Raw genomic sequence first — 24,683 nt, 5'->3', positions numbered from 1 at the left:
AACTCTCATCCAGGAGGCAGGTCCAGGGCAAACGGAGATACTCTGCGCACCGCTGGCGGCCAGGCAGGCTTCTCCAACACTGCCACAGAAGCTGGCTTTGCCATACAATCCAGTGTTTCTAAGTGTTCCTCCCCCTTGTACTCCCTGATTTTTCCCCAAAGACAATACATGACATGGAACCACAGTTCGCATGATGGTTTGCTGGGGATTTCTTCTATTTTTATTTTTTTAAAACCTTAGTACCTTTTCTTTAAAAGGAAGACTTTGCTCTGAAGTTTGCAAGCACGCCAGTTTGCCTCTTCTCAAGCTTGTGCCACGTCCTCTGCCCGAAAACAAGTACACCGAGTGCAGCCTGATCCTCATTTCAGGGAGGGGAGAGGTGGAAATCTCACCTGAGTCATCCACATTCAGTTAAAAGAAGAGAGCAGGAACACCTTGAATAATAGCATCCCTTTATTTGCTGACACCATTACAAAAACTGATTACATTAGCAACCAAAAAAAAAAAAAAAGAGTGTTTACTTGAGGTTGAAGTCAGAGGCAGCTAATCCCAAAAATGTAATTAAGTAAAACAGTGTACAACATCAGTATTAAAATGTTATATCCCATTGGTGACTTTACCACATTGGAGTTTTCTGAACAAGTTTTATTGAGCAAAATAAGATAAAAGATTATGTGTTTACTGTCTCTCCAGGAATGTAAAGGTCTAATTATCCAAACAGGTTTGTTTTTATTATAAAACTAAACTCTGGAGGTGTCTACAGAGTTGGGTTTTTTCTTTAAATCAGTAGTCTAACAAGGATTAGAAAAGACAAAACTCTGTTCAGTGTTTCTGACGAAGTAGAAAGGGTGAAAACATAAATAAGGCTTTAATTTGGCAAAATATAATACAATGCCTTCTGCCATCCTCAAATCAACGATTCCCCCGTGACTTCATTCTGCAAGAGAAACACAAACGCCATGTCAGCCGAGCACTTTCCGACAGGCAGCGTACAAGCAAATCCACGCCTCGCCAGCGCTTCAGCAGCTCACGCCAGCCGCTTCGTTAGCGTCGGCCCGTGACGAAGCCCAGAGGAACAAGCTGGGATGGTGCAGGCTGAGCAAGAACAGCCTCCCAGAGCAGAGGCCAAGGTGCAGGTAGCACCTTCCTACCACATGCACCAAGCCCATCCTACGAGACTGGGCTCACCCCACCGTGAACACCCTGTTACCAGCCCTTAAGACCAGCTCTGCCACCCACACTGTATTACAGAGGCAGGAGCAGAAAAAAAAAAAAAACTAAACCAGGAAAAAACCCAAGTCCCCATCCTCAGTAGATGAGAGGGAGTTCTGACACTTCTCACAGCAGCTCCTTCAGTGCCAAGGCGTTGCTGCCTCCTAAACCAAACAGTTCACAACCCGCCTTCAGACCCAGCTCACATCTAGGAGAGGCTCACAAGCTGCATCAGCTTCCCAAGGAAGTTTAGTGTTTCGAGTTTATCCAACCGTTAGCTAACTTTGGGTCATTTAAGTTTATCAGCATGATGCAGTCAACCACAAAGGCCCAGGTTTCCAGGTTGGCTGTATATTAAAATAAAAGCCTTGTTCGTGTGTCTATAATTGGAAAAAGAGTGCAGGCCAGACTGATGCTTCAGATACTCATATCCCCGTGACCACAGCAAGCCATTGCGTTAACTCAGTGAAAGCCCAGTGGGTTACTTTATATTGTCCATCCCAAAGCAATCAGAGCATGGAAGTGTAGACATTTTGCTCATGTAGCTGGGATGAAGGGAATGGAACAAGGCACAGGCACTGGGAGAACAAAGCTTTAGGAAACCTGCGTGAAGTGGCAAGTAGTGGAAGGGAAGGACAAAGGGTTACGTAGCCAGAGAGGGACATAGAGATGCAAGATTAGTCCCAACTAACTGAAGTACGGATCCAGAGAGGGATAAATCTGGTGCCTACTAGAAGCTTTTGATGAATTGCGCATAGAAAGTTTCAGATTTTGATACCAGACTTGTTAAATTGTCCCACCATCACAGACCAGCATCCTTCCTGACAGCCACCCAGTTCAACTAGACAGCCACCAGCCACACCTACCTACTAGCTGGTAGTGTTCTCGTCCCTTTGACAGCATTTGGCTTACTGACACGAGCAGCTTCTTGAGATGACCTACATCCTGGTTAAGATTCACCGCCACATTTAGTCTTTTATCAGTCAATTCCTGGAAGAAGGAAAAAAATCATTAAAAACTCATTTGCAATCTAATTACCAAGAAAGCCTAGAATTAGATCCTCTGTATAAAATTACAACTCTTTGCGCAGATGGGAACAATTCTTGTAAGTCAGAGGGTTATGGCCACATTTAAAGTGAACGTGGTTCAAAGTCAAGAAGCCGTTTCCTGTTCCAGGGAATTACCTCCACACGCCGAACACTGGCGAGAGCGTCGCTGACCTCTGGCTCCCACCCTCCCTGCCCAGGACTCCACTTACTTGCTGACTTCCACAAGTAACCACAGCTGATCTGGCCTCAGAAGTTACTACCCCACGTCCCCACAAGCCTGGCTGAAAACCCCACACAGACGAGAGCACGTGTTTTATTACGCAGGGTGCTAAGCACAGTGACGGTGCACCCAGCGGGAGGGACGGCTTCTGACCCCCGCAGCTGTAACAACAAGGCTGCTGGACCACCAAGGACTTGGTCTGTATGAGGATCTGTGGGATGGTGTTCTCAGCAGGATGTAATACCCAAGCACAAGGCAGTTCCAGCTGTGAATCCATTTGAAACAGCTGGCTGGAGATACACACCTTTCTCCACCCATGCCACAGCACCGGTGCTCCTGTTCAGGCCCGGGACGTGGGCTGCTGCCCACCAGCTATCCCACAGGTTCACCCTCTGCCCCGAGCCCCTGTGAAATTCTTGCTTACCAGTGACACCCAGACTTGGATAAGGACTTCACAAACCAGTCTAAGCACCAGTCAACAGAGAGAAACGGAAAAAAGAAAGCTACCAAGAGCTAGAAAACTGGTTTCTCGCTCTGAAGTGAAAATGCTGAGCTTGCTCTTTTAAAAAAAATACATGCTTTTTTTTTTACAGTTTATTAATAGGGAAGTGTCACAACTCGAAATGGACTCTTCCTCTCTTGCCTGCCCTCCTCCCCACAGTCAGTCCTGCTGAGCTAATAGTGATATAATCCCTGTTTTATTACCTTTATTGATTAGCTCCTCCAGAGACGTACAAAGAACTCCGCATCTAAAACACACGTTACTACTGCTTACTCAGCCTATAATACAGACGTGCAGATAACCTGTAGGAGAGCTTTCCCTTGCAATTTAACAGCTAAAAATAAGCAACTCTGCCTTGGTGTCAGCGATACAGAAGTACCCCATTCTCAACATGAGCACAGAGGTGTTCGCAAGCGCTCAGCATCGGCCAACTCCACTCCAACTGAAAGCGGTTTTACTAACAGAACGAGACTGATGCATAATGCTGTTGCAAATCTCTCCCTCGAGTTTCAGGGAAATTAGAGTGAGTTCAGAGAGGGCCACTTTCCCAGCTCCCATTTGGCTGGAAATGCCGCTAGACTTGCTGTAACGCAGAGTGGGCATTAAATCAAACTCAACCACCTGCACCATTACAGAAACTACTCTGGGCTCAGGCAAGAGGACAAAACAATATATTGCAAAGCTCTTAAGTGCAACTGGTAAACATTTTTCTACTGTAAAAAATCATTGGGAATCTGTATTAGGGTAGCCTTAACCTACTTTACCCTTATTAAAGTAGAAAATCAGGTCCGCTAAGCGAATTCTCAGTCTTGACAATCTCATACGGATTGATGAAAGTGGAAAGGCAAATGCAATTAGCATCCCAGCAAATGAATGAATCGCAGCACTGACCAACAGTGCTGGGTATGAGAGTCCATGTGCATTAGCGTAGAAACCATCACGAGCAGAAGCAATGAAGGAGCCTTTCAATTCACTCTCAGCCCTCATCTCTGGGAAGAGCTCTTTTCTCCTTATTTGCTTCCTCTCCCTTCTGTTTTGTGGCTTCACTAATTTCAGGCAGTGTTTACTCGTGAATTACAGACACATCCCCAACCTTCCTGGGGCCAATCCTGACCAGTTCCCGATGGATTTGGGCTCAACACAGTCATAGTGCAGCTTCTGCTAACCCAGGAGTGCAAGATTGCCTTATGCAGTCGTTGTGCCCCAGCCCCACGCTCTCCATGACTCGGGGGAAAGCATGTCTTTGGGATATGGGGATGAAGAGAGGAAGAGGATGGTAGCGGGGAACACCCTGCGATCACAGACCCAATAGCTAAGACAGGCGCTGAACTGACAGATTCCCCTCCACCATGCTTTACATGTACGGCATTTCCAGTTTTCAGTGACAGAGTGTTTTGCACTGAGATCTGGGGGGAAAAGCACATTAGATTTCATATAAGCCTCGAAATAAGTTTACTGCCTAAGCAAGCTGCTGAATATAAATGACTTCCTTAAAGCATACTAAAAGGCACCCTTTAGTCATCATCTAGTCCCATAAGTGACAAGGAAGCTGATTAGAAAAACCAAATGGTCTATTTTTAAATAGAAAGAGAAGAAGCCTAAAGAAAACACATAGAATGTGTTTGAGGGTTTACGCAAGCAGCATTTCTCAATTTTGTGGGTTGGTTCCAGTACCCAGAAGGAACAAATATGCTCATTTTCAAGCATGTGTTTTCAGGTCCTTCTTAAAAAAAAAAAAAAAGACACTGTTGCTAGGTGGAAGTGGCTGGAAGACTTTCTTTTTTAATCTGAGAGCTATTTTAAGCTGGGTTTTTAGGCTTCTGGGGAGACAGCAAAAAGGGCTTGGGGAAAAAGATAATGTTCTAATTCCAGCCTCTGCCAACGGCTACCTGTCAAGAGCGCTGCTTAGACAATTAACGTATTTTTACTAATGAAGGCTTAATTACAGGTTTATTAGGACTGTTTTTCCACACTCCTCTTCAGAATAAAGCGATGGATATTCTGGAAGAAACCTGGTTAGGGTTCCACAACATGCCCACGCAGCTACAGCAGAGCAATGCATGAGCCAGAGGGGTTAAGCAAGTTAAGATAAAAGTAATTAAATCAAACTAGCATACTCAAGCCACAGCAGGGCACATCTAATGACACCCAGCTCAGGAGAGGGCTCACCAGTGTCACCAGCCACAAAATGCCACAGCTGATAGCATCACTGTTCTGATGTACCACTTGGATAAGCCACGAAGGCATAGCAGAGGGCAAGCATTGGTTTGAGGAGGGCTTTTCTTCTCCAGCCTGCTGCAGACAGGGACACAGAGCACCCGATTGTCACCATCACAGGCTGGCCTCCTGCTGGCAACACAGGAGAGGGCTCAGCAGACCTACCATCCCTCCCAGGAATCCAGCTCACAGGGTTGGGACATCTGTGGTCTCGCAGGCCCAGCTGCATCTCTGGCTCAGACACAGTGAGCCCACAACGCAAGTGTCAATCAGCATCCACGACTAATCACTCTGGAAAAGCCATTTCATTTCTGCTAACGACTACAAAGGCAAAAGCCTACAGTACTCCTTAAAGGACTCCTAGCTTCCTCTCACAGCTGATGGAAGCTACTTATTTTCAGCAGCTAAAAGGAGTAGATATAAATTATTTGTCCTACCAGCAAGTGCTCCTCTCCCCCTCAAACAACAGTATTTCCTTCCACTCTATCCATCAGAAGAAAATGGGTAATGAGTTCCACTGACACCACTAAGCTGTGTAAAACGTGCTGGGAAGGCATCTGCTTTAGCCTTCCCCTTCCCAACTGCCTTCTGGAAAGCTGTTCTGAAGCTATTTTGAAGCTGGTGTGAAAAGCTCTCGTTTCCAGAGATGGAGAAGCCCAGTTACAAAGCCATGACTCAACCACTTGTACAGGTAGTGTCTTTTTAGGGCCAGCACTCAGTACCAGCTACACAAGCAGTTCAGCAATCACCCATGCAAACAATAACCCAGAGGCTCAGGCAAGTCACCTGCAAATGTGAAAACAGGCCACCCCAGACAGAGTCCACCCAATTCCAGACCCTGCAACTGCAATGCCATTACTGGAGGATATAAAAACACCACCAATCTGGAGAGTTTTCCACCCACAGCACAAGGCAGTGCTCAAGTCCATTGCTTACTGAAGCTCAGGCTAGTAAGATTTTGCCGCTGGACCACTTCTAGATCAGCACAAATTTCCAGGAGCCAGGACCAGCTGAAGTTGAATTCAGGCACCTACCAGTGGCTAAGGACAGGCTCTTACGACCACAGCTGCAGAGGACCAGAAAGGTCAATGTTCTGGCAAGAGACATCGTCTGCCTTGGTGTTACAGGCCATGCAAGACTGCCTTCTTTCTTTGGCGTTACAGATGTCAGCAAGTGCGAACCCAGCAGTTAATATTTTAAGCTCATTTAGTAATAAGCAGATTTATTTTTAGCCTCCCTTCTTGAAAGGACAAGTCTGGGGATCTTCTCCAGACCTTTCCCACTTTTGCCCAAACCAACAACCATTTGGAAGCCCAGAATCTCTCCCCTTCCTCCTTAGAAATTTGAGCTATGAGAAAGAGGTCACGATCCAGATGACAGCAGAACTCCCAATGCTAGAAAGATGTCAGCATCCTTGGGATACAGCTCCAAGACACCACCCTGACAAGCTGCAGGACAGGAAGTTTCATCAAGCCTTAATTTACCATCAGCAGAACACGTCCTGTTCCTTTGCTGGACCTCAATTCCCAACGTGAGATTTGCACTGCCCCTGAGCATGGGCTCAAAAGAAACACTCACCGACTCTGTGCAAACATCGCTGTTTTCAATAACATTGGCATCCCCAACAACTTTTCCAATTTCTCTCTCAAGAGATGCCAAAGACTCCTGGGCCTGTAGGGAAGTAAAAAAAACATACAGGGGAGGCACAACAATTAGCAAAGGCTGAGAAGCAAACCCCCATCTCTTCAAGAGCACTAGAGACACAGGAAATCATTCTTCAGGAGGAAATCTGTTTTATGCCAGATTCGCTCAGGGGACCAACACATTTGCCATGATTGACATGTCTCCTTACAATCAGCATGTTGCATGTCAGCCTGCCTGCATTTGAAAGCAATTCTACAGGGAAGCTTTAATAGTCTCATGTCAAGTTTAGGTAAAAATTGTGCAGCAAGTTTTTTGAGCAAGAGTAACAGCACAGGCAGGTCCTCCAAAAGCCTAATCATAGATCTGCATTTATATAGAATATACCATGAACCAGGGACATCAGCACAGCTCACTTCATATGTCAACATCCAATATAATTGTCCCAAGCAAAATGTTTTAAACACCTTATTGTAGCACGTCTCCTTTGTCTTCTCACCTCCTCGCAGTGCTTTTGCGATCATCTGTCCCTGCTCCCAGGACAAGACCTGCTCCACCAACAGCTCTCCCCACTCCAGTCCTGCAAGAATGCAGCCCAGTTTCCTCACTAGGCATGTTCCCTCCCCTCCTTCTGTCACCTTCCCCTGCTGAGCTACATAGCTGAATTTCTGGTTACAGCCTTTGCTTTTGATGAACGCAGTCCAGCCTTAGGGAATTATCTCTAAGAGCTGTGGGATAGATCCCCTCCCAGCTCGCCAGTCTGGCCCGTGCTTTGCCTCCTTCCTCTGCCTCCCCATCACAAGCCAAGCGCTATTCCTCTTCTAACCCCTGTCCAGTTATTCTCACGTTCTTTAAGGAAAGGCTCACTGTCCATCCTCCATACTTTGTTTTATGCTTTCGTCTCACCCCCAAATATTGTGAGATGGCACAAAGGTGCTTAATGTTTCACTAAACCTCCTTGAGGCTGTCCCCTCAAGAGGGGGACAAGAGCCCAGCTTCCACGAGCAGGCACGTTGCCAGGGCACCAAGACCACCGCTGACCCTGTCAACCAGCCTGCTGGTCCACCGCTGACGGGTCTTAAGATAACCCAAGAGACAGGACAGCGGTAGAAGACACAGCTGCTGTTAAGCCCAAAGCACTAGCAACCTTTAAGGTTTATGTATTACTTCCCAGTCTCATGTTACACTCATGGCTGAGAAAGCAGCACCGCAGAAGGAACAAGGTGTTATACAGTCTGGAGCCAGAGCTCAGCCACTCTGCAGGCTATTCTTGTCACCATTTATCAATTCTCCCGTGAGAGGTTCCTTTCTGGGGTGACAGACAGCACTGAGACTCTCATGCTTAAAGATTTCCCACTCCAATCCATCTTGCAAGAGCGGCCATTGAGGAAGAGCAGAGGTAACCCACCTGTTTGTCTCATCAAGCTTGCGTAGAGCCAACTTTAAAGATTTGCAGTCTCCTGGGTTATAGCCGATTTGTAACCGCATGCCAACGGGCAGATGGCTTGTCAACCAACTTGTAACCACTACCATTTGAACGGGATTTAAAAGCTTCAGGCTGTGGTGTGGGTGTAGGGCTGTGGGATGGGCTTTTTGTTAGGCTGGGTTTCTTTAAATAAAGAATTATTTGTCAGCCCCAGATCACCACTTGTTCACAGTAATTTTATGCTAATGGGAACAAGAGACTCTTTCAAGAAAGATAATTAAACAGAGCTGCTAGTTGCATTTTTATCATTTCAACAGACATGCAGGTATCTTGCATGAGCTCTTACACCCACAGTCCAAGTCACTTGGGGAACCAGCGAGTGGAGTAAGACACCCCACCAGGCAGGCAGTCTGCTCAAGCCGCTCAAATCACTAAGTTTTCCAGCACTGCAAAACTACAGACCTTGAGGGTTTCAATAACATTTAGATCTGCAACTGTTAAGGGTCTCTGCTTACCTTGGGCAAGTCACCAGCTACTTTCTGTCTCTCATTTTGATCAACTTTGAGTTTTGATAGCGTTTCATTTAGCTGCGTTTTCAGCTGCAAAATAGTAACAAAGAAAATCAGTTTCCCTCACACACAGATTTTATCTGTCTGTCCCACGGATTAATGCAGTGCACACTGACTGCAAAGGGAGTAACATTGCTAACAATTATTGCACACACTGGATTAGTCAACATGTATGATGAGGTTTACAGGGACAGTCAAGGAAGAGAGACTCCATCTGTAAAGATAAATGTAAGGAATGGAAACTACAGAAGAAAAGACATGGTTGGCATGAGCTTGATCACAAGTGGTTTCGACTTCACAAACTATATTGTCAGTAGGAATATTAGCAATACTGAAAGTACATAAGCCTCTCCAGCATTCTCATCACCAGTCAGCCCAGAATTCAACTTAATTCACAGCAAATATGCAAAAATGTAGATTGTCATCTTCCTAATTCGGGATAAACAGTCACTTTACTGCTGAATAAACTAAAAAGCTCTACTCGTCATCTTAATAAAGCACCACTTACTACAACTACGTTGACTTAACCAGTCTGTTAATGTCACATCAAGGCATGAATCACTGACAGGGGTATATTAAGTTGTCGATTGTGTTTAGATTCAATCCAAAAAAGTGAAATTATTTCAGTCGAGAGGGATGAATACTTTGTACTGACTGCCCTTAAACTACAGCCTTCCGAAGGAGATAAACATTTTTTAAAGAATATTTCGATTGCTCTTCAACACAGCATACAGAACCAGCCACAGCACTTAAGGCTTCAGCCTCAAAATAGGAGTACTAACAAGAAGCTCGAGTGCCAATTTTGTTGGATTTGTGCCTCTGAAGTGCACTGTGCTAGTGTTCACTACTCCTGCGGTCAGCCTTCTTGGGAGCCAGCAGGGGACTAAAGAAGTGAACAATAGGCTACTCAGAGCCCTGAATTCTCACTGATTCCAAACCTACGCATTACATTTGTCTCACCCTTGGAAGGTCTCCCCCTTTGGAGCACCTGGGCTGGTGGATGCTGGGTTTCTGTATTTTGGGGAAGCACTGTTGAGCTCTTCTGCAGTTTCAGCTTCTCTCCTTGCCCACCTTTATAAATTAGTGGGAAACACATTTTGAAATCCCATCATTTCTATTCCTCAGCCTCCTGCCTACTGCAAAAAAACCACTCATACGCTGGACAGCATTCCTAAGCCATTTGCATGAAGGTAGTTGTTTACCACCTCACGCTCCTACCAGTACAGCATCATCGGATTGCAGAGTCAAGCTGCCCTAGCAGAGAGCTCAGCTTTTTAAGCTTTTGTTTTCACAGACATAATAGATTGTTGCCCCTCATATTCAAGAGGTTGGTGTTTACTGATTAACTCTAAGATATGCATTCAATTCCCATTTCCCTTGCTTTCAAAACGAGAGGCTTTGGTTGCTGAGATAGGATGCTAATCAATGCTGTACTAGACTTGCCAAGCATACTATTAAACTTAAGCAGATTGCTATTGTGGGTTTGGGTTTTTTTAAATCAACTATTTTAACCCAGTTGCATTAGTGGCAGTACCCTGGTAAGATCAGCAGCTCAACCTGCAGTGACAGTTTGTCCCATCAACTACTCTAAAACCTACCAAAGACATGGTGACAGAGACAATCTTCCCCACTTCTGGCTCAAGAGCAAGAAAGCACTATTCAAACACTAGCAGAGGAAGGATCTGACTGCTCCTGCAGCCTTAAAAAACACACCACTGAAACAAGTGAGAAATGAAAGGACTCAAACCAGAAAACCATGCATCCTTGGGTCTACAGGTCTGGCCTCGGTTACTCCAAGCCCTTCTTGAGAAAACCTGGTATAGGAGCATTATCGGCTGGATAGCATTGCCAGCTAAAGACACTGTAACATAGTGCATGCACCAAGCCAGAATAGCTATTCAGCCACATCAGGATGCCAGCTGCTGAATGGCTGGATACTCTGAAATCATCTAACATTGGTTTTGGCCAATTTCTGTACATAGAGAGGAGGATAGAAAAGACTCTGCACAGTCAGAGCATGGATACCACAGTTGCATCCTCAAAAGCTTTGGAAAAAAACGACCAGAAAATAATCCTCAAATTAAACCGATGAGAGCACAACTTTTATTGCTCCAAGGACATTATATTTGCTGTTGCATATGTCTATACTGTAAAATATTGATTCTCAAGAAGTTTCAGGAATGAAAGTCTTACAGACTTTGGAAAAAGTCTTAAGAACCAGACATGCTATTGTTAGGAGCAGAGAAAGAGACAAATTGTAAAAGTCAGACTACATAAATGATTGCAATGGACAAAAATATTAAGCTGAAGAGGTTAGCAGAACAGACAGGATTTGAAATAAGTCTCCGCTTCATAAGTATGCTGGGAGCCTAGTTTGTGCCCAGCGGAGAATGAGCTTCTTACCAAATTTAACTCTTCATTCTGTCTTACTGCTTCAGAATATGAATCATCAAGTTTTTTCTGCAATTCAGTCAACAGATCTTTGAGCTGAAATGAAGTTTAGAGTTTTAGGATTTGTCTCCTTAGGATGCCCACTTTTCTTCTGCTCAGTTATTAGTGTGTCGCTCTACCCTAAGGTCACAAGCATATAAACTCCTCAGCCACAGGGGCTAAGCATTAGATTAGTTTGCCAGCCAACTGGTAACCGAACAAAAGAAAAAGAACAGTTTGGTCAATTATGTTTACCTCTCTGACTTCTGAAACATAAGTAGATCGTTCTATTTCTGCCTTTTCTAGTTCACTTTCCAAATGTTCTCTCTCTTTTTTAAGCTAGAAACAGAAAAACAGAGTTAAAACAGATGTTTTCAGTGTTTTCTTGCAGTATCATTTTCTTGATTTATTGTTAGCTATAAATTTCTATCAAACACTCCATGATATTTAGAGAGCATTTCAAATCCAGTGATTGCACAGCACAGATTTAAACTGTTACATTTCAAAAAGATAACAAGAAAAAAAATCAAGCCCAAGATCATCAACAAGCAGTAAACTGCTCAGTCTCACAAGGAAAAAGCCCCAGTGAGAGAGTACAGAAGTAAAAACCAGGACAATTTCCAGTACCCAGCTTCTCTCCTTCTTAAAAACACCGGCCAAAAGGTTCAGTTTGAACTGCAGCATAGGCTGCACTACTTGCAGGAGAGAAGTCCTAGGAAGTTCAGACTTACAGCATAAGCCTAAATCATGTTTTAAGTAACAGAAAGCTTCAAAGAAAAGACACCTGCACGTACAGTTTCAACTTCTTTGATTTCTTCCTTTAACCTCTCTACCTCGTGCTCCAAAGAAACAACCGAAGAACGCATCTGCAGTTTTCAAGAAAGATAAATACATTGTTTAGTTGGGTTGCTCTAAGACAAACTCTCCATATACACACAAGCTTGCTTCTACGATTTAAAAATATTAAGGATGAAATTACAGTGACTGAATAAAATAAGATGCTTACTCAAATAATATACTGAGTCTCCAGTATAACACCTTTCCTACCTTCTCCCAGCATAAGAAGTTCTCTGATAGTTAGAGCCTACATGCCTGAAAGATTTGGAATATAAGGACTAAGCCAGTCATCCATTAGCCATGGTAAGGGAAATATCTTTCCTAGACAGGGAAGACTGTCTCCATCCATGTATTTATTATATGTAGCCAAACCCAGCACATTTAGCCTTAATAGAGGCTGCATAAGTGCAGCAGATGGTAGCACATCTATAGTTCAAGATCTGACAGCCTTTTATAAGCCCCTCAAACAAGATGTTTATAAATCATCTATCTGTTTGCTCCAGGCTCATACTCCGGCACCCAAATTTACTAAGCAGAAGTACTTTAGAAAGAATTTCTTTCAAAAAAACTGAGCTTGACCTACTTTAACTCTAGATTAGGAAAAAACACAAAAGGCTTTTTTCTTACCACTTTTTCTAGCAACAGAGCCTTCCTAAAAATGGAAAGCTTTGCAGGCAATTTCAAGTGTAATTAGTTGACCATAATGGATTAAGCACTATTTTAACAGCTTCCAAAAAACTGTTATATGATACTTAAATTTCAGCACAAAAAGTCTGTATCTGTTCACAAATGGACTTTGAAAAAAACAGGTGCTTAACAGAAATACAGTCTGAGTTGCCAGGATCAGAAAAATATGTATTCCTGGGCACAGTAATGGGACACAGATACATTCCTGAATCTTTGGCTTCCTATCCCATCAGCGTTAACATCACTACGTGCTATTTGGCTGCCTCCTGCATCACCTGCAAAGGACCATGATACAGACTTGCCATAATGGTCAAAGACCTTATACCTGTGCTGGTCATTTGTTCTTGCTACTCTACAGATGGCAACAGGAATAGCCACACAAATCTAAAAACACCAACAATTCCTCCACTTTTTAGTTTTTTTAAATGGAAAGATGTTCCTCAAAAAAATAAAAGTCACTCGTAGCATGAATCTGAGTATCAGAGCACCAAAAATCCTATTGTTATAAGGAGGAATCATTCCTGTTATACTGGTTGCAGGCTTCACCTTTTTCATCCACTGGTCACGCACACATCAAACCAGCAGCCAGGGCTGTTCTACACCTGCCTTCACAGCGCTTGAACACCTTCTGGGACTTCAAGCAGAAACTACCTGGCTGCCGCAAAAAGCGGATCTTCAGAAATACCTGTTTAAGTTCCTTCTGTGATTCTTCAACTTTTATCTTCCATTTGCTTTCTTCCTCCTCCACACTCCTCTGTAGCCTTTGTAAAATCCCCTCCTAAGAAGAGAGCAGGGTTTGAAAGCTTACAGCAGAAGGCAGCTTGCAACATCACAAGGCACAGGCAACCAGGCATCCTGCTTACCGTCTCCGCCAGAACTGATTTGTATTTCTCGCACTCCAGTTGCAGCAGTATGTGCATTTCCTCGGCCTCCTTCAACTTCTGCTCCATAGCCTGGCAAAGGAAAAAAGGGACCAGAAGAGTCACGTCTCAGCTGACAGATTTGAGTCCTACTATTTATCTTATCTCAACAAGCGAGCTAGTATCATTCACATTGGCAGGTCTTTCTTTCCAGCCCATACGAAGACAACAGCAAGTGCCATGTTCACCTACAACTCTCAATACTCAATCACAAACTTTACGTGAGTTACTGCAGTAATTCCGAGTTGCCTGAAAAAAAAATTACTTGAAAAAGGGAACAGGGATTTTGAATTTCATGAATGTTTTCACAACTCCACAAGGTGCTTTTTGAAGATGCAAATACATTTCTGATTCACAAGATCCAAATACCTATAAAACAATTTTCTTGTCACCCATTTGCCAATTTGAACTTCACAACCCAGAGCACAATTTGCAAGATTTATACTGGAAAAATACGCTATGCCACACACAAGGAAGTTGTCCACCGTTTGTGCCTACCTTGACGTCTTCAGACCCTGAAGCCTCTCTCAAGTATTCTTTAGCCATCTTTTCAAACCCACATATCCATTCAGTATGACTCTGTCAGGAAAAGCATTTAGTTAAAGCTGAGAATAACCTCAATGAATCTATCTTCAGGACATTTGCCTCCCAACTGCAGGCTTACGGAGCAGTGTTTCAGTCCCCTAATTCCCCGGAGCTAACACACAGGCTGACAGCAGCCGTTGGGCTAGTACCCCACGAAGCCGAGCAGAGCTGACAGTCGGCAGGCAGCAATGCAGGAGCACAAGGTTACGAGCGAGACACAGTTCACAGGGGCTTGGAAGTGCTGAAATACAACTGGGTGACAGAGATCTCCCTGCAAGTGTCAGGGCTCTACAAGAAGTACTTGAAGACTTAAGGGACTCTTTTCCAAAATCCCTGAGCAGTTAAAGCAGACACTTGCCACATAATTCTAGGGACTGAAACCTTATGGAAACAGCCTTTTTAAAGACTATTTCTAGTTCGTCAGGAGATTAACTTTAGCACGTTTGAGAATACTTTTAAATATGAATATTCAAAACCTCTAGATGTTACAAATGAAACACAGACCCCAGTTTTCCAGCCTCACTTCGCATTATTCACACAATCTAAACCATACCAGCGCACTTCCCTTGCAAACAACAGAAAGCCACCAAGAATATAAAATTGGAAATCAGTGGTTTTCAAAAGGAACTTTGGGAATAAAATAAACCCTCCTGAATTTTATTAACTGGCACTGAGGCAGCGCAGCCCCTCTGGAAAGGGGGGCCAGCCGTTATCTGCACAGCCGCTGGGGAAGATGAATCCCCATCGTGCCAGACAGTGAGCAAACACGCAGCACACCTTATCCACCCCTAAAAATTTACTGTCTCAGTTAGACACAAAATAACACACACAGATGAAACAGATGTTGGGGCAGTTAAACACACAAAATAACAATAGCTTTTTTTTTCCTGTTTTAACACTTTTCTTGAAGTAACCGTCTGCAGCTTTGCCTCTTTGCTGCTGGCAACTACAGGTATTGCCAGCAGAAGACACTCATGTCCCACTGCAAAAACCTCAGGGCAGAAGGGACCGTGGGGAAGTGCTCCAGACTGCCCAGCACAGCAGGACCAGAGCCTCCCGGCCCCCAGCAGTAGGGTAGGAAAAGTCACTTCTCTTACCATGTTAGAAGGAAGGGAGACTTTAGGGAACAGCTTCTGGAGTAGTTTACGCGTCTCCACCTCGGCAGCTTCCAAATGCTGCTGCTTCTCCTAAACCAAGAGAATGGCTCAGGTGAAATTGGGCAACACGCTCCATGGACTTGGCAATAGCCTCTTCTATGCCTAGAGTAACTTACTTAACCCAGAAAGTCATTTAAGGTTGTATAGTCTCTAAAATTGCCAGTAAATTGCTTCAAAAATTGACACCGAATTGCTTCAGAATTTGGCCTTCACATTTGTTTGTGCTTTTAAGCTTTTATTTTCATTAAGTTCTCCTCCAATCTAGCCTGTTTGTACAGAAATTACACCATCATTCACTTGCTCACAACATAAACTACACTGTGCTGAGTAACTGCATCCACAGATCACACCAACCCTGCCATTCAAGTTGAGCAAGCTCAAAAACAAGAACTTTGGTCAATCAACGATGTTTAAAAAAAATCCATACTTATTTAAAATAATTTTAGGGGGGGGAAAAATCACCATAAATCAACATCACGACATCAAAAACAGAGAATTAAAGTCAAAAGGAAACTTTGTGTTAATGCACATTTGAACCAGGCCAAGAAAGCAAGACTGTATCTCCTAAATACTACTTTTAAGTAATCAAGAGGGAGACTCTTACATCCTCCTTCCCCAAGCTTGGATGCAATGGGAAATAATTATTAGAGCTGTGTGACAATCTCCAGGTTTTCTTTGTCATTGCTCTGCAAATATAAATACACAGAGCCAAGGGCACCACAGATCCATCATTCCATTTATTTAACATCAAAAGCAGACCAGCCACACGACAATTTGCTTGCTGTGCTTGTGGCAGATTGGTTCAATTCAGCCATACGACACTCAGGCTCCTGCTCAAGTTTAAACACAGAAAGCCTGAACTCCTGCGCAGGAGGCAGCTTTCAGCAAAAATCCTTCACTAATATTTGGGTTTGTTTTTTTCTTTGACATCAGTGTTACTGCGCCTCGCTGCTCTGAGTTCCTCCGCTGCAAGAGATCGGTGGCATTAGTAGGTTGAGATTCAGAGACAGAAAGGGACAGGAGACATTAGGTTGTGAAGTTGTGCTAAGTGTGTTGGTGTTCAGCAATTTAGGAACCACCAAAAAGTGGCAAATGGCTGTTTGATGAAGTGTCCGACTGCAAGAGAAAGCAGGCAAGCATTAGCACACAGCAAAAGCAGATACGCAACTTCTCTGAACACGGGGCCGAGCAGAGAGCGGAGACATCTCCAAAACACAGACGCACAATCCCAAACTGGAGCTCCTCTGCTTCTAGCTACCTGACTTGTGTTTGTAAAGTTATTTTGAGGCTTTTTTTGAAATCTGCATGGTGACAATTAACACCGAATCAGGCTCATAGCAAATGCGAGCTCCTTTCGGAGCAATTCACGCCCCGTATCATTTTGAACATTGGCTCCAACGCAACCTGTCGAGCTGCATATGCTTTCAAGGAGGAAATTCACAGCTGTGGTGACACTGTTTTCCTGAGAAGTTCCCAGGTTTTTAAATAACAATTTAGTCCTAGCTCTTCACGGGTCCAATAAATTTATTCAAGCACAGCAAAAGCCCAGTAGATGAAAGCAGGTTGCTCACCAGCACAGGTTTTATTCTAGAGCTCCCCACAAAGAAAAAAAAGGATTCACGACAGCTCTAACAATTATGCAAATAAAAATCAAAAAATCAGCATGCCCACAAATTAAGGATAAAAAAAATAAAAGAAACCTAAAGACAACAGGAAGAAGCAGAGGTGAGAGTATATGAATGATCACTCAGAACAGACTATATTTAAATTGCAGTAAAAGTTAAATGCCTCCATTTCATTTAAAAAACCAGCTGCAGATCTGCTTCTAGCTTAACGCATCGTTTCCAGCAGTTAACATTACAACCTTGGCAGTCTTGTTCATTTTGTCCTGCAGCAATTTTTCAGTTGATGCCAATGCTTCCATTGCTTTCCAGTTTTTCTTCCGAAGGTCCTAATCATTTTTAGAAAGAATGATTTCAGTTCAGCCAATATTCAAACTGTTTCCGCTTTTACGTCAGAGATATATTTTGCATTACATTCCACCATTTGCATTTAAATGCTGGTTACTGCAAGATGATTTTGCCGGGTAGGATGACATACACTAGCAAAAACAAGTGTGATGTTCAAAGAGTTTGAATGAAAAGGGGAAAAAAAATGCCAATTTCTGCCCAACCTGCCCCCATGTCCAAAACTGATCCAAGTGTTACTGCAGAGCATATCGCTACAGCAACCCCACACTTTGACTGCACTTGTAAGAAGAAAGAGGGAAGTTTTCAAAAGTAGTGAGGAACACAGACACCAAACCACAGATTACACAACAGAGTGTTAGGCGTGTCGCGTTGCAGAACCCAGCATGGACCCCAGTATACATGGAGGTGTACACATTTATGCCCCTGATCTTGCAACCAGATCTAGCTGCGTAGATCCTTAGCCCTCAGCGCAAACCTACTACGTCCGCGCTGATTTTAGAAACACAAAGCTCAGGGCCTTGGTTCACAGGATTTACCCATGCAGCTCTCTCCACTGTGCCCAAAGAAAACTGGTTTGCTCACCAGTGCCCTCCTGGGAGGTTTGGGGATTTCACCAGTGGCGAGCACACCCCAGATCCGCTTGGAAACACCACTGTGCCATATTGCGCTCCTGCATCTTTCTTGGCGAGGTCATCAAACGTGTACTCCACAAGACGTCAACATGCAAGCTCAGTTAGGAGGCTGAGAGCTCTTATAAAAAGAGCCTCACAGCTCTTATCTAGGAAGGATGGTGGGCCTTGTGGGGAGGAGATTATGGTGCTCGGGACTTCGATTCCACCCCCCACCCCCCAACCCTCAGAACAATCTGCTGTATTTTATTTTTTTAATTCACCACGCAAAGTGGCAACCAAGTCCTAACATGTACCTATACTAGTTTTACTTTACCACTTCCATTTGCCTGCTATCTTAAGGGCTCACAGGACATAAAAACAAGATAGATCAAATTGCGATGTGGAAAGCTGGGACCTACAGGCATGGTCTGCCTTTAGCAGTAGCCAGATTTCTGCCTGCACCATGAAGGGTACTTAGACCTTGCAATTCCCCAGGAAACAGGCACACGTGTTCTACTTTTCCAGGTCACCTGTCTTCTGATAATACCCAGCCACTTTCCCCTCTACTTTATTTCAGCTCTTAAGCAACACTACTTGCTCAAAAGCTCACATTCTTAGTATTTTTCTTGTGCAGCTTCCCTTATATTGTCCCACTTTTAAGCAATAAAGCTTATTGCACAGTACTCAGGCAATAGCCTTTATAGGCTATCAAGGAGAGATAGGCGAGTTAAAAATCCTCTATTTTAACAACTTTCTTCCATATAACTTAAAAGATGCCATTCTCTTGCCCTGCACAGATAAGGTATGACAAGGAGGCAACTTCACAGCTCTGCGATAAAAGATAGAATCTTTGCTTCCACCCACAAACAACCCATACTGCACCATCAGCAGCTGCTGTAAAGGAAGGCTCATTGTCCTTCACCTCCTTCAGATGATCAGGGTTAGTCACTCTTAGGAATGGGAAGAGCCAGATCCAAGAGCCCTGAAGCTAATACCTCCTCAAATGTCCACGCACAAGGACCACAACTCAGTCAGAGCATGGTCCCCTTCACCCTCCCACCCTCCCTCCCCAAACCCGCTCTTCTTTCCTTGGCAAAGGACGTGTTTCTCAACAGGGCTAACAAGGCCTGAATCCAAGTCTGAGAACTTGCTACGGGATGTGTCCCCCAGCAAGTCTCCTCCCTCTCATCAAATCAGCAACTTGTCAAAGAGCTGACGAAACGTGGAACAGTAAAGTATGCTTAGTCACTCCCAAGAAAAGAGGAGTGTCCAGGGGACACAATACAGCAGACAGCTGTCAGAAACGTTTTCTTAACAGAATGCCCTAGGCATTGAGGAGTGCTGCGCACACAGGTTTGGTTGTTCTTTGGGATCTGGGGGTTTTTTCGGAGGGGTGGGGGAAGAATTTCCTTACGTTGTTCTTTTTCCTCTGTTGCTCAAAAGCATTTCTCTGAGAGGTGAGCTCATTTTGGAGACTGGCGATTTACTTCTCTGTCCCTGCAACCCTGAATTAGCAAAAAGAATAATAAACCAGTCAGGAGACATTTAAGAAATTTCAAGTGAAGCACTGACACCCTTTCATATATACCAACTTTCCTTCCCTTCTAGCAACAGCACTTTCTTTGAAAAGCTGCTCTCACTGACTTGGCAGTATCACCTGCTTCCTACTGCTCTGTGAACGGCGGGCTGCCAGAGCAAAGCCCATTGTAAAGCTGTTTTTTGCCTACAACAGGCATCTGCACACGTTTATCAAGGCCATGGAAAGGCAACACATTAGACGAGGATAAGTCAGCCAGCCCACTCTAGTACAATGCCACAAAACAGGCACTGCCTGCTGGGTAAGAGCATTCTTTTTCAAGCACCTAGTCCACAATTTATAAGTCATTTAACTTAAAAGAAAAATAATTCAGCCAGCCAAAAATACATGACAGTGGCAATTTGTGTAGCACAGTATAAGCCGGCATGGCACTAGCTTTCGCATAGTTCTTTAGTGCACTTCAGCTCTACATTATACCACACTTTTACGTCTGAGACTTTCCCTAGGAAAAGGCTTCTACCAGATGATTTTATAACATGAACAACAGCCCTCTACTAAGCTGAAGTTCCAAGAAAAAAGCATGTCACTTTTGCTGAAACACTACCATTTAACTCTTCAGACATAGAGCTGAGCTGGCATGCATTTAAAATTAAATCCATCATGGCTTGCTCACATTGTGGGCACAATATACCGCAAGCACTGGCTGCAGAAGACTGCAGCCGAGGATTATTAGCACAAGCAGAATCTCTATGTTTAAGTTTTATTAGATAGTAAAGCGTTTTTTTTACTGGCCACTTCTCACACACTGATATTGTACATTTGGCATTTAATTAATCTTTTAGATTTCCTGAGCAGTAAGTGAAGTGAAGCGCTTATCTATTGCGTTCAACTTTTGGCAGTACTCACACTTGCAGAAGCTCCTCACTTTGGACAGCCAGAGTTGCCTACAAACAGATCAGAAACTCATTAGGAGCAGATCAGCAGCAGAGTGTGATGCAGAGGGCATGATCTGCCTTGTTAAGCAGGAATGGCTGCAACACTTGGCCTTCGAAAGAGTCTTGTCCAGCCTCCTTTGGCCAGAAGAACCCTGGCTGTGATACAGCGTGTAAAGACAGGGGTGGAAAGCTAGACAAGAACACAGCAGGCATAAGAAAGAACACAAAGCTGCAAACTCACACAATAAAGGGAAGCAGGAACAGATAAGCAAAAAAGCTGGCTTAGTGCAACCCAACCCTGAAGCTGTCCCTGGATTTGCATGGTCAATACAACTACTGGTTTTCCATGCCATCCATACAAGCTACCACCACGCCCTTTGACTTCACTCAGTAACCCTGCAATTGGAAGCTGTACCTGTTTGCAATTCTCCTGCTTTAACTCTTGAATTTGAACTTTAAAAGATTCATTTTCCTTTTGCACATCCTGTTGAAAGAAAAGAGGCAATACATACACATGTATACATATAGATATACACTCACAATACATACACTCCTTACAACACAAGACACTTCTACCAAAACTTTACCTGCAGCTGTTTTACTTGGCTTGCAATTTCTCTCTCTTTCTCTTCCACTACAGCTTTCAACTTCTTCATTTGTTCTTCTTCCCCTTTCAACCTGGAGAGATGGTTTAGAAAGTAAGAAAAAAAGGTTTAAAGTAAGAATTTATGCTAAAAAGGACAGACCTTCTAGCTGGGACAGTTTTCATCAGCAGAAGATAAATATATTTGGTATGCTATATATAATAATCAGCCAAAAGGAAAGCACACACATACACAGAAGAAACCATTGCATTGTGGCTCCAAACCAAGAAAGCTAACAAAAATACATGCCAGCTGCAACAACACATATTGCAAACACTCACCTGCTAAGAACTGGCCTGAAGCAAGCTAGTCATTTCACTTGTCAAATCAGCAAACACATTTAGACATAGCTGATCTCAACAGCATTCAGAGCCAAAGTGGGAGAGAAGCAATTGATCACCTGCGCAAATCCTGCAAGCCAGCTGGCTCCGAAGGCGCCAGGGACAGTCTCCCAAAAGTGAGGCTGCCTTAGGTACCACGTACTGGCTATACAGGAGCCCTGCTGGGAGGGCAGCACGTTACAAGAGCTGCGTTGAAGACAGAGCCCTTTTTGGCACAGTCCCGTACAACCTTCCTCTGACTTAGAGCAGCCAGACAAAGCAGAGTCAAAACAGAGGAAAGTCTGGCAGCATTTCTCCATAAAACAGGAGCTGCAGAATTGGCTATTGCATCTCAGACTGAAAATGGCAAACCGTATCTGTTCATTGCTTTTACCGACTCAGCCACAGGCACTTAAATCCACACTCTTTTAAACATGCTAAACAGAAGGAGAAATTATCACTAGACACAAGAAGCAGCAGCAATTTCACTAGTTAGTAGAGCCCTGGGCGATCATTCACTTTCGCAAAGTGTATGAGCACTACTACTTAGGCACGCCAGGCAGGGACGCCAGACGCTTGCTATTATACACGGCAGCAGACGCGCTGGCTGGTGTACGTCCATCGGCACTAACAGCTTATTTTAGCAAAGCCCATAAAATTCTTGAAACCAATTCATACATTCCAATTTAAGACAAACGCCAGCACTGAATGCATATTATCAGCAGGCACTTGAGAAACTTCTGCTAAGGATACTCACAGGCTCTCCAGGTCCTGGACTTGGGACGCAGCAGGTACCTGAAAAACAAAGCAATTCCCAACCTCATTTTCATGGCACAGTAAAGCTTTCAAATTAACAGCAACTCTTTGCATGAGCAGGGGCACCACACAGCTTGCAAGATACTTGCCAAAGAAATACCAGGAATTTTGCATCAGACATTGCTCCAAGAATATCTAAACACATAATGGACTTCAGAAGCACAGCTTACACCAAGCATCCCAAACTTCATACCAGCCAATTTCTCTCCATTCTACCTTTCCCCTGGGATAAATGCCTGTCTAGACATCCACCCAAAATAAGAGTGCAACTCAGTTTCTCCCCTTTATCATCAACAAAAATCCAAACTGAGCCAGAATACCGCCTATTGGAAAAATTCTTCCATTAAGTAATACCTGGCTTCAAGGATGTCTAGTTGCCTGTTCTCAAGTTCAGTGCAGAAAATCAAAAGCCAAAATATTCCAGCCAGTTGCAACTTCTGCAACAGGTAAAGGCAGGAAGGAATCACAGCAAAGCCTGACCACCTCAAGAGGAGCTGCTATGTTCAGTTACAGCAGGAGCTCCTCCGTGACCATAGCCCTACAGAGACACTACTTGAGTCTGGAAAGGAGGTACCTATGACACAGCTATGATTCTGCCTATGAGCTTTAAAGTTTTCAGACCACCAAGGCTGCTCATTATGCATACTTATCATCCAGGTTAAAGAAAAGCTCTCAGAACTCGTTATCCACGTAAAACCTGTTTTCGATGACCACAGTTAACTAGTGGGCTCTCTGCACTATAGACTACCAGTTTAGTCAAGTGGGTTCTAAAATAGCTCTGTAGGTTGAAGCCAATGCAAACTCTTTGTGTGAGGTAGAGGACAAAAACAACATCTTCCAGTTCAACTGAGCAGCGCCCCCAAACCACAGCCACTCTGCAGGCCATACCTGTTGGAGCTGTTGCAGGTTCTGTTGTTCTAACTCCTGAACTTTACTGGTTAATTGTGCAATTGTATCTTTCTGACCCTTTGAGAAAAAAAAGCAGATTTAGAAGCGTAAATGTAACTTCTCCACAGCCAGAAATACTGCAACAGAATTTATTTCCCTTTAGAATACCAAGGAAGCTTACCTGCAGCCATTCTCCTTTCTTAACAATCTCTTTCTCCTTCTCTTCCAATAAGGCCTCCATGGTTTTCACCTGCTTTTCCTTCCCCTTCAACCTGTACCATTAAAGACATAGACATACAGTATAAACCCTTGCTCTTTTATCCATCTGGAAAAAAAGAAAGACATCCTATGCTTTGCAGCACATAACAAAAGCAGCCTATGTGAGCAAAGGCACAAACACAATTCACCCACTAAAAATGAATGTGCGAACACCTCCACTTCAGTCTGGGTTAGCAGAAGATGCCCTTGATCAATGGCACTGCTCATTAAGTGAAAGCAGACAAATTCTGCACTGACATATATTGCAGGGATTTCACACACATGTGGTCTCATCTAAAAAATATTCCCTTCCCCCCTCCCCAGTTGGGGACACGAAGGACTGATGACCATGGTGACTCAATTCTCACTTACCCACCCAGCTACAGCACAGATATTACCAAAGTAAGTTCGCCATAGTGCCTTGCCTACGTCCTTCCATCCTGACTTCAATTTAATCCCTTTAGGTTAATTGGGGCTCATGAAGCCATGTGGCACCTCACCTTGTTTGCTGTCTCAGACAGGACCAGGTAGTTAATAAGGATGCATGTCTACCAAGACCAGTGTTAATAGCCTGGCTCATTTCATACAAAGTGCAGACACCAGACAAGAACATTCTAACTTAAAATAGACTGGAGCAGGGAAGCAAGGGGTGCACAGGGCAGATCAGACATGTTAACAACTGTACTTACAGAGTCTGAAGTTCTTTGACTTGTGATGTAATTGACACCTAAAGAAAATAAGTACCTCAGTTCAATGCACATAGAAGAGACATAAATGCTATAAACTGCTTTAGGGAGAAATACGGGAAAAAGCCATTAGGCATTACTAAAATAGGCACTATATGTTACAGTTATGTAAGCATAAACACACTTTTTATTTTGTGGGAAAATAAATTACGAGAAGCCAAGTGTCGCCACTATTTACTTTCTCCACATTTAAAATGTGACTTCCAGAGCAGAAAAGAAAACAGCAGAAATGGGAACACAAGCAGGGCCACCGGAGCACCCTTCCGGCACGAGAGACAAAGGAAGAAGCGGACACTGACACAACCATCTCGCTAGCAACTGCAGCTCAAATCAGAGCAATCACCCCGGTCATTTAGACCTTCGTGCAAGCAAGGGCTTTGTAGATGCTCTCTGCAGTGGCGGCGCTCCCTTAAATTCCCATTCGCAGGCTGAACATGGATTGAAGAAACAAGATTTAGTGGGAATATTCCCTTTGAATTTTGTAGAAAAGCCTGACAGTGGCTATC

At 43.9% G+C, this 24,683-nt stretch overlaps 1 protein-coding gene across 1 annotated transcript in view; it reads right to left on the bottom strand.

Annotated features, from left to right (window-relative positions):
* Window positions 1-440: 440 nt before the first annotated feature.
* Window positions 441-24,683, bottom strand: part of KTN1 (kinectin 1 (kinesin receptor)) — a 55,063-nt gene continuing 30,820 nt past the window's right edge. Inside the window, 20 exon segments of the mRNA XM_009583183.1 lie at window positions 441-937; window positions 2,079-2,202; window positions 6,779-6,871; window positions 8,783-8,866; window positions 11,240-11,323; window positions 11,522-11,605; window positions 12,061-12,132; window positions 13,476-13,568; window positions 13,654-13,743; window positions 14,209-14,289; window positions 15,393-15,482; window positions 17,317-17,403; window positions 19,448-19,538; window positions 20,477-20,514; window positions 20,921-20,989; window positions 21,093-21,183; window positions 22,227-22,264; window positions 23,174-23,251; window positions 23,355-23,445; window positions 24,121-24,158. Of these exon segments, the coding sequence (XP_009581478.1) occupies window positions 933-937; window positions 2,079-2,202; window positions 6,779-6,871; window positions 8,783-8,866; window positions 11,240-11,323; window positions 11,522-11,605; window positions 12,061-12,132; window positions 13,476-13,568; window positions 13,654-13,743; window positions 14,209-14,289; window positions 15,393-15,482; window positions 17,317-17,403; window positions 19,448-19,538; window positions 20,477-20,514; window positions 20,921-20,989; window positions 21,093-21,183; window positions 22,227-22,264; window positions 23,174-23,251; window positions 23,355-23,445; window positions 24,121-24,158 (1,521 nt within the window). The 3' untranslated portion in view covers window positions 441-932.

Source organism: Fulmarus glacialis, unplaced genomic scaffold (genome assembly GCF_000690835.1).
Source record: "Fulmarus glacialis isolate BGI_N327 unplaced genomic scaffold, ASM69083v1 scaffold7128, whole genome shotgun sequence".
NCBI classification, from domain to species: domain Eukaryota; kingdom Metazoa; phylum Chordata; class Aves; order Procellariiformes; family Procellariidae; genus Fulmarus; species Fulmarus glacialis.
This window is presented reverse-complemented; position numbering and strand designations above follow the sequence as displayed.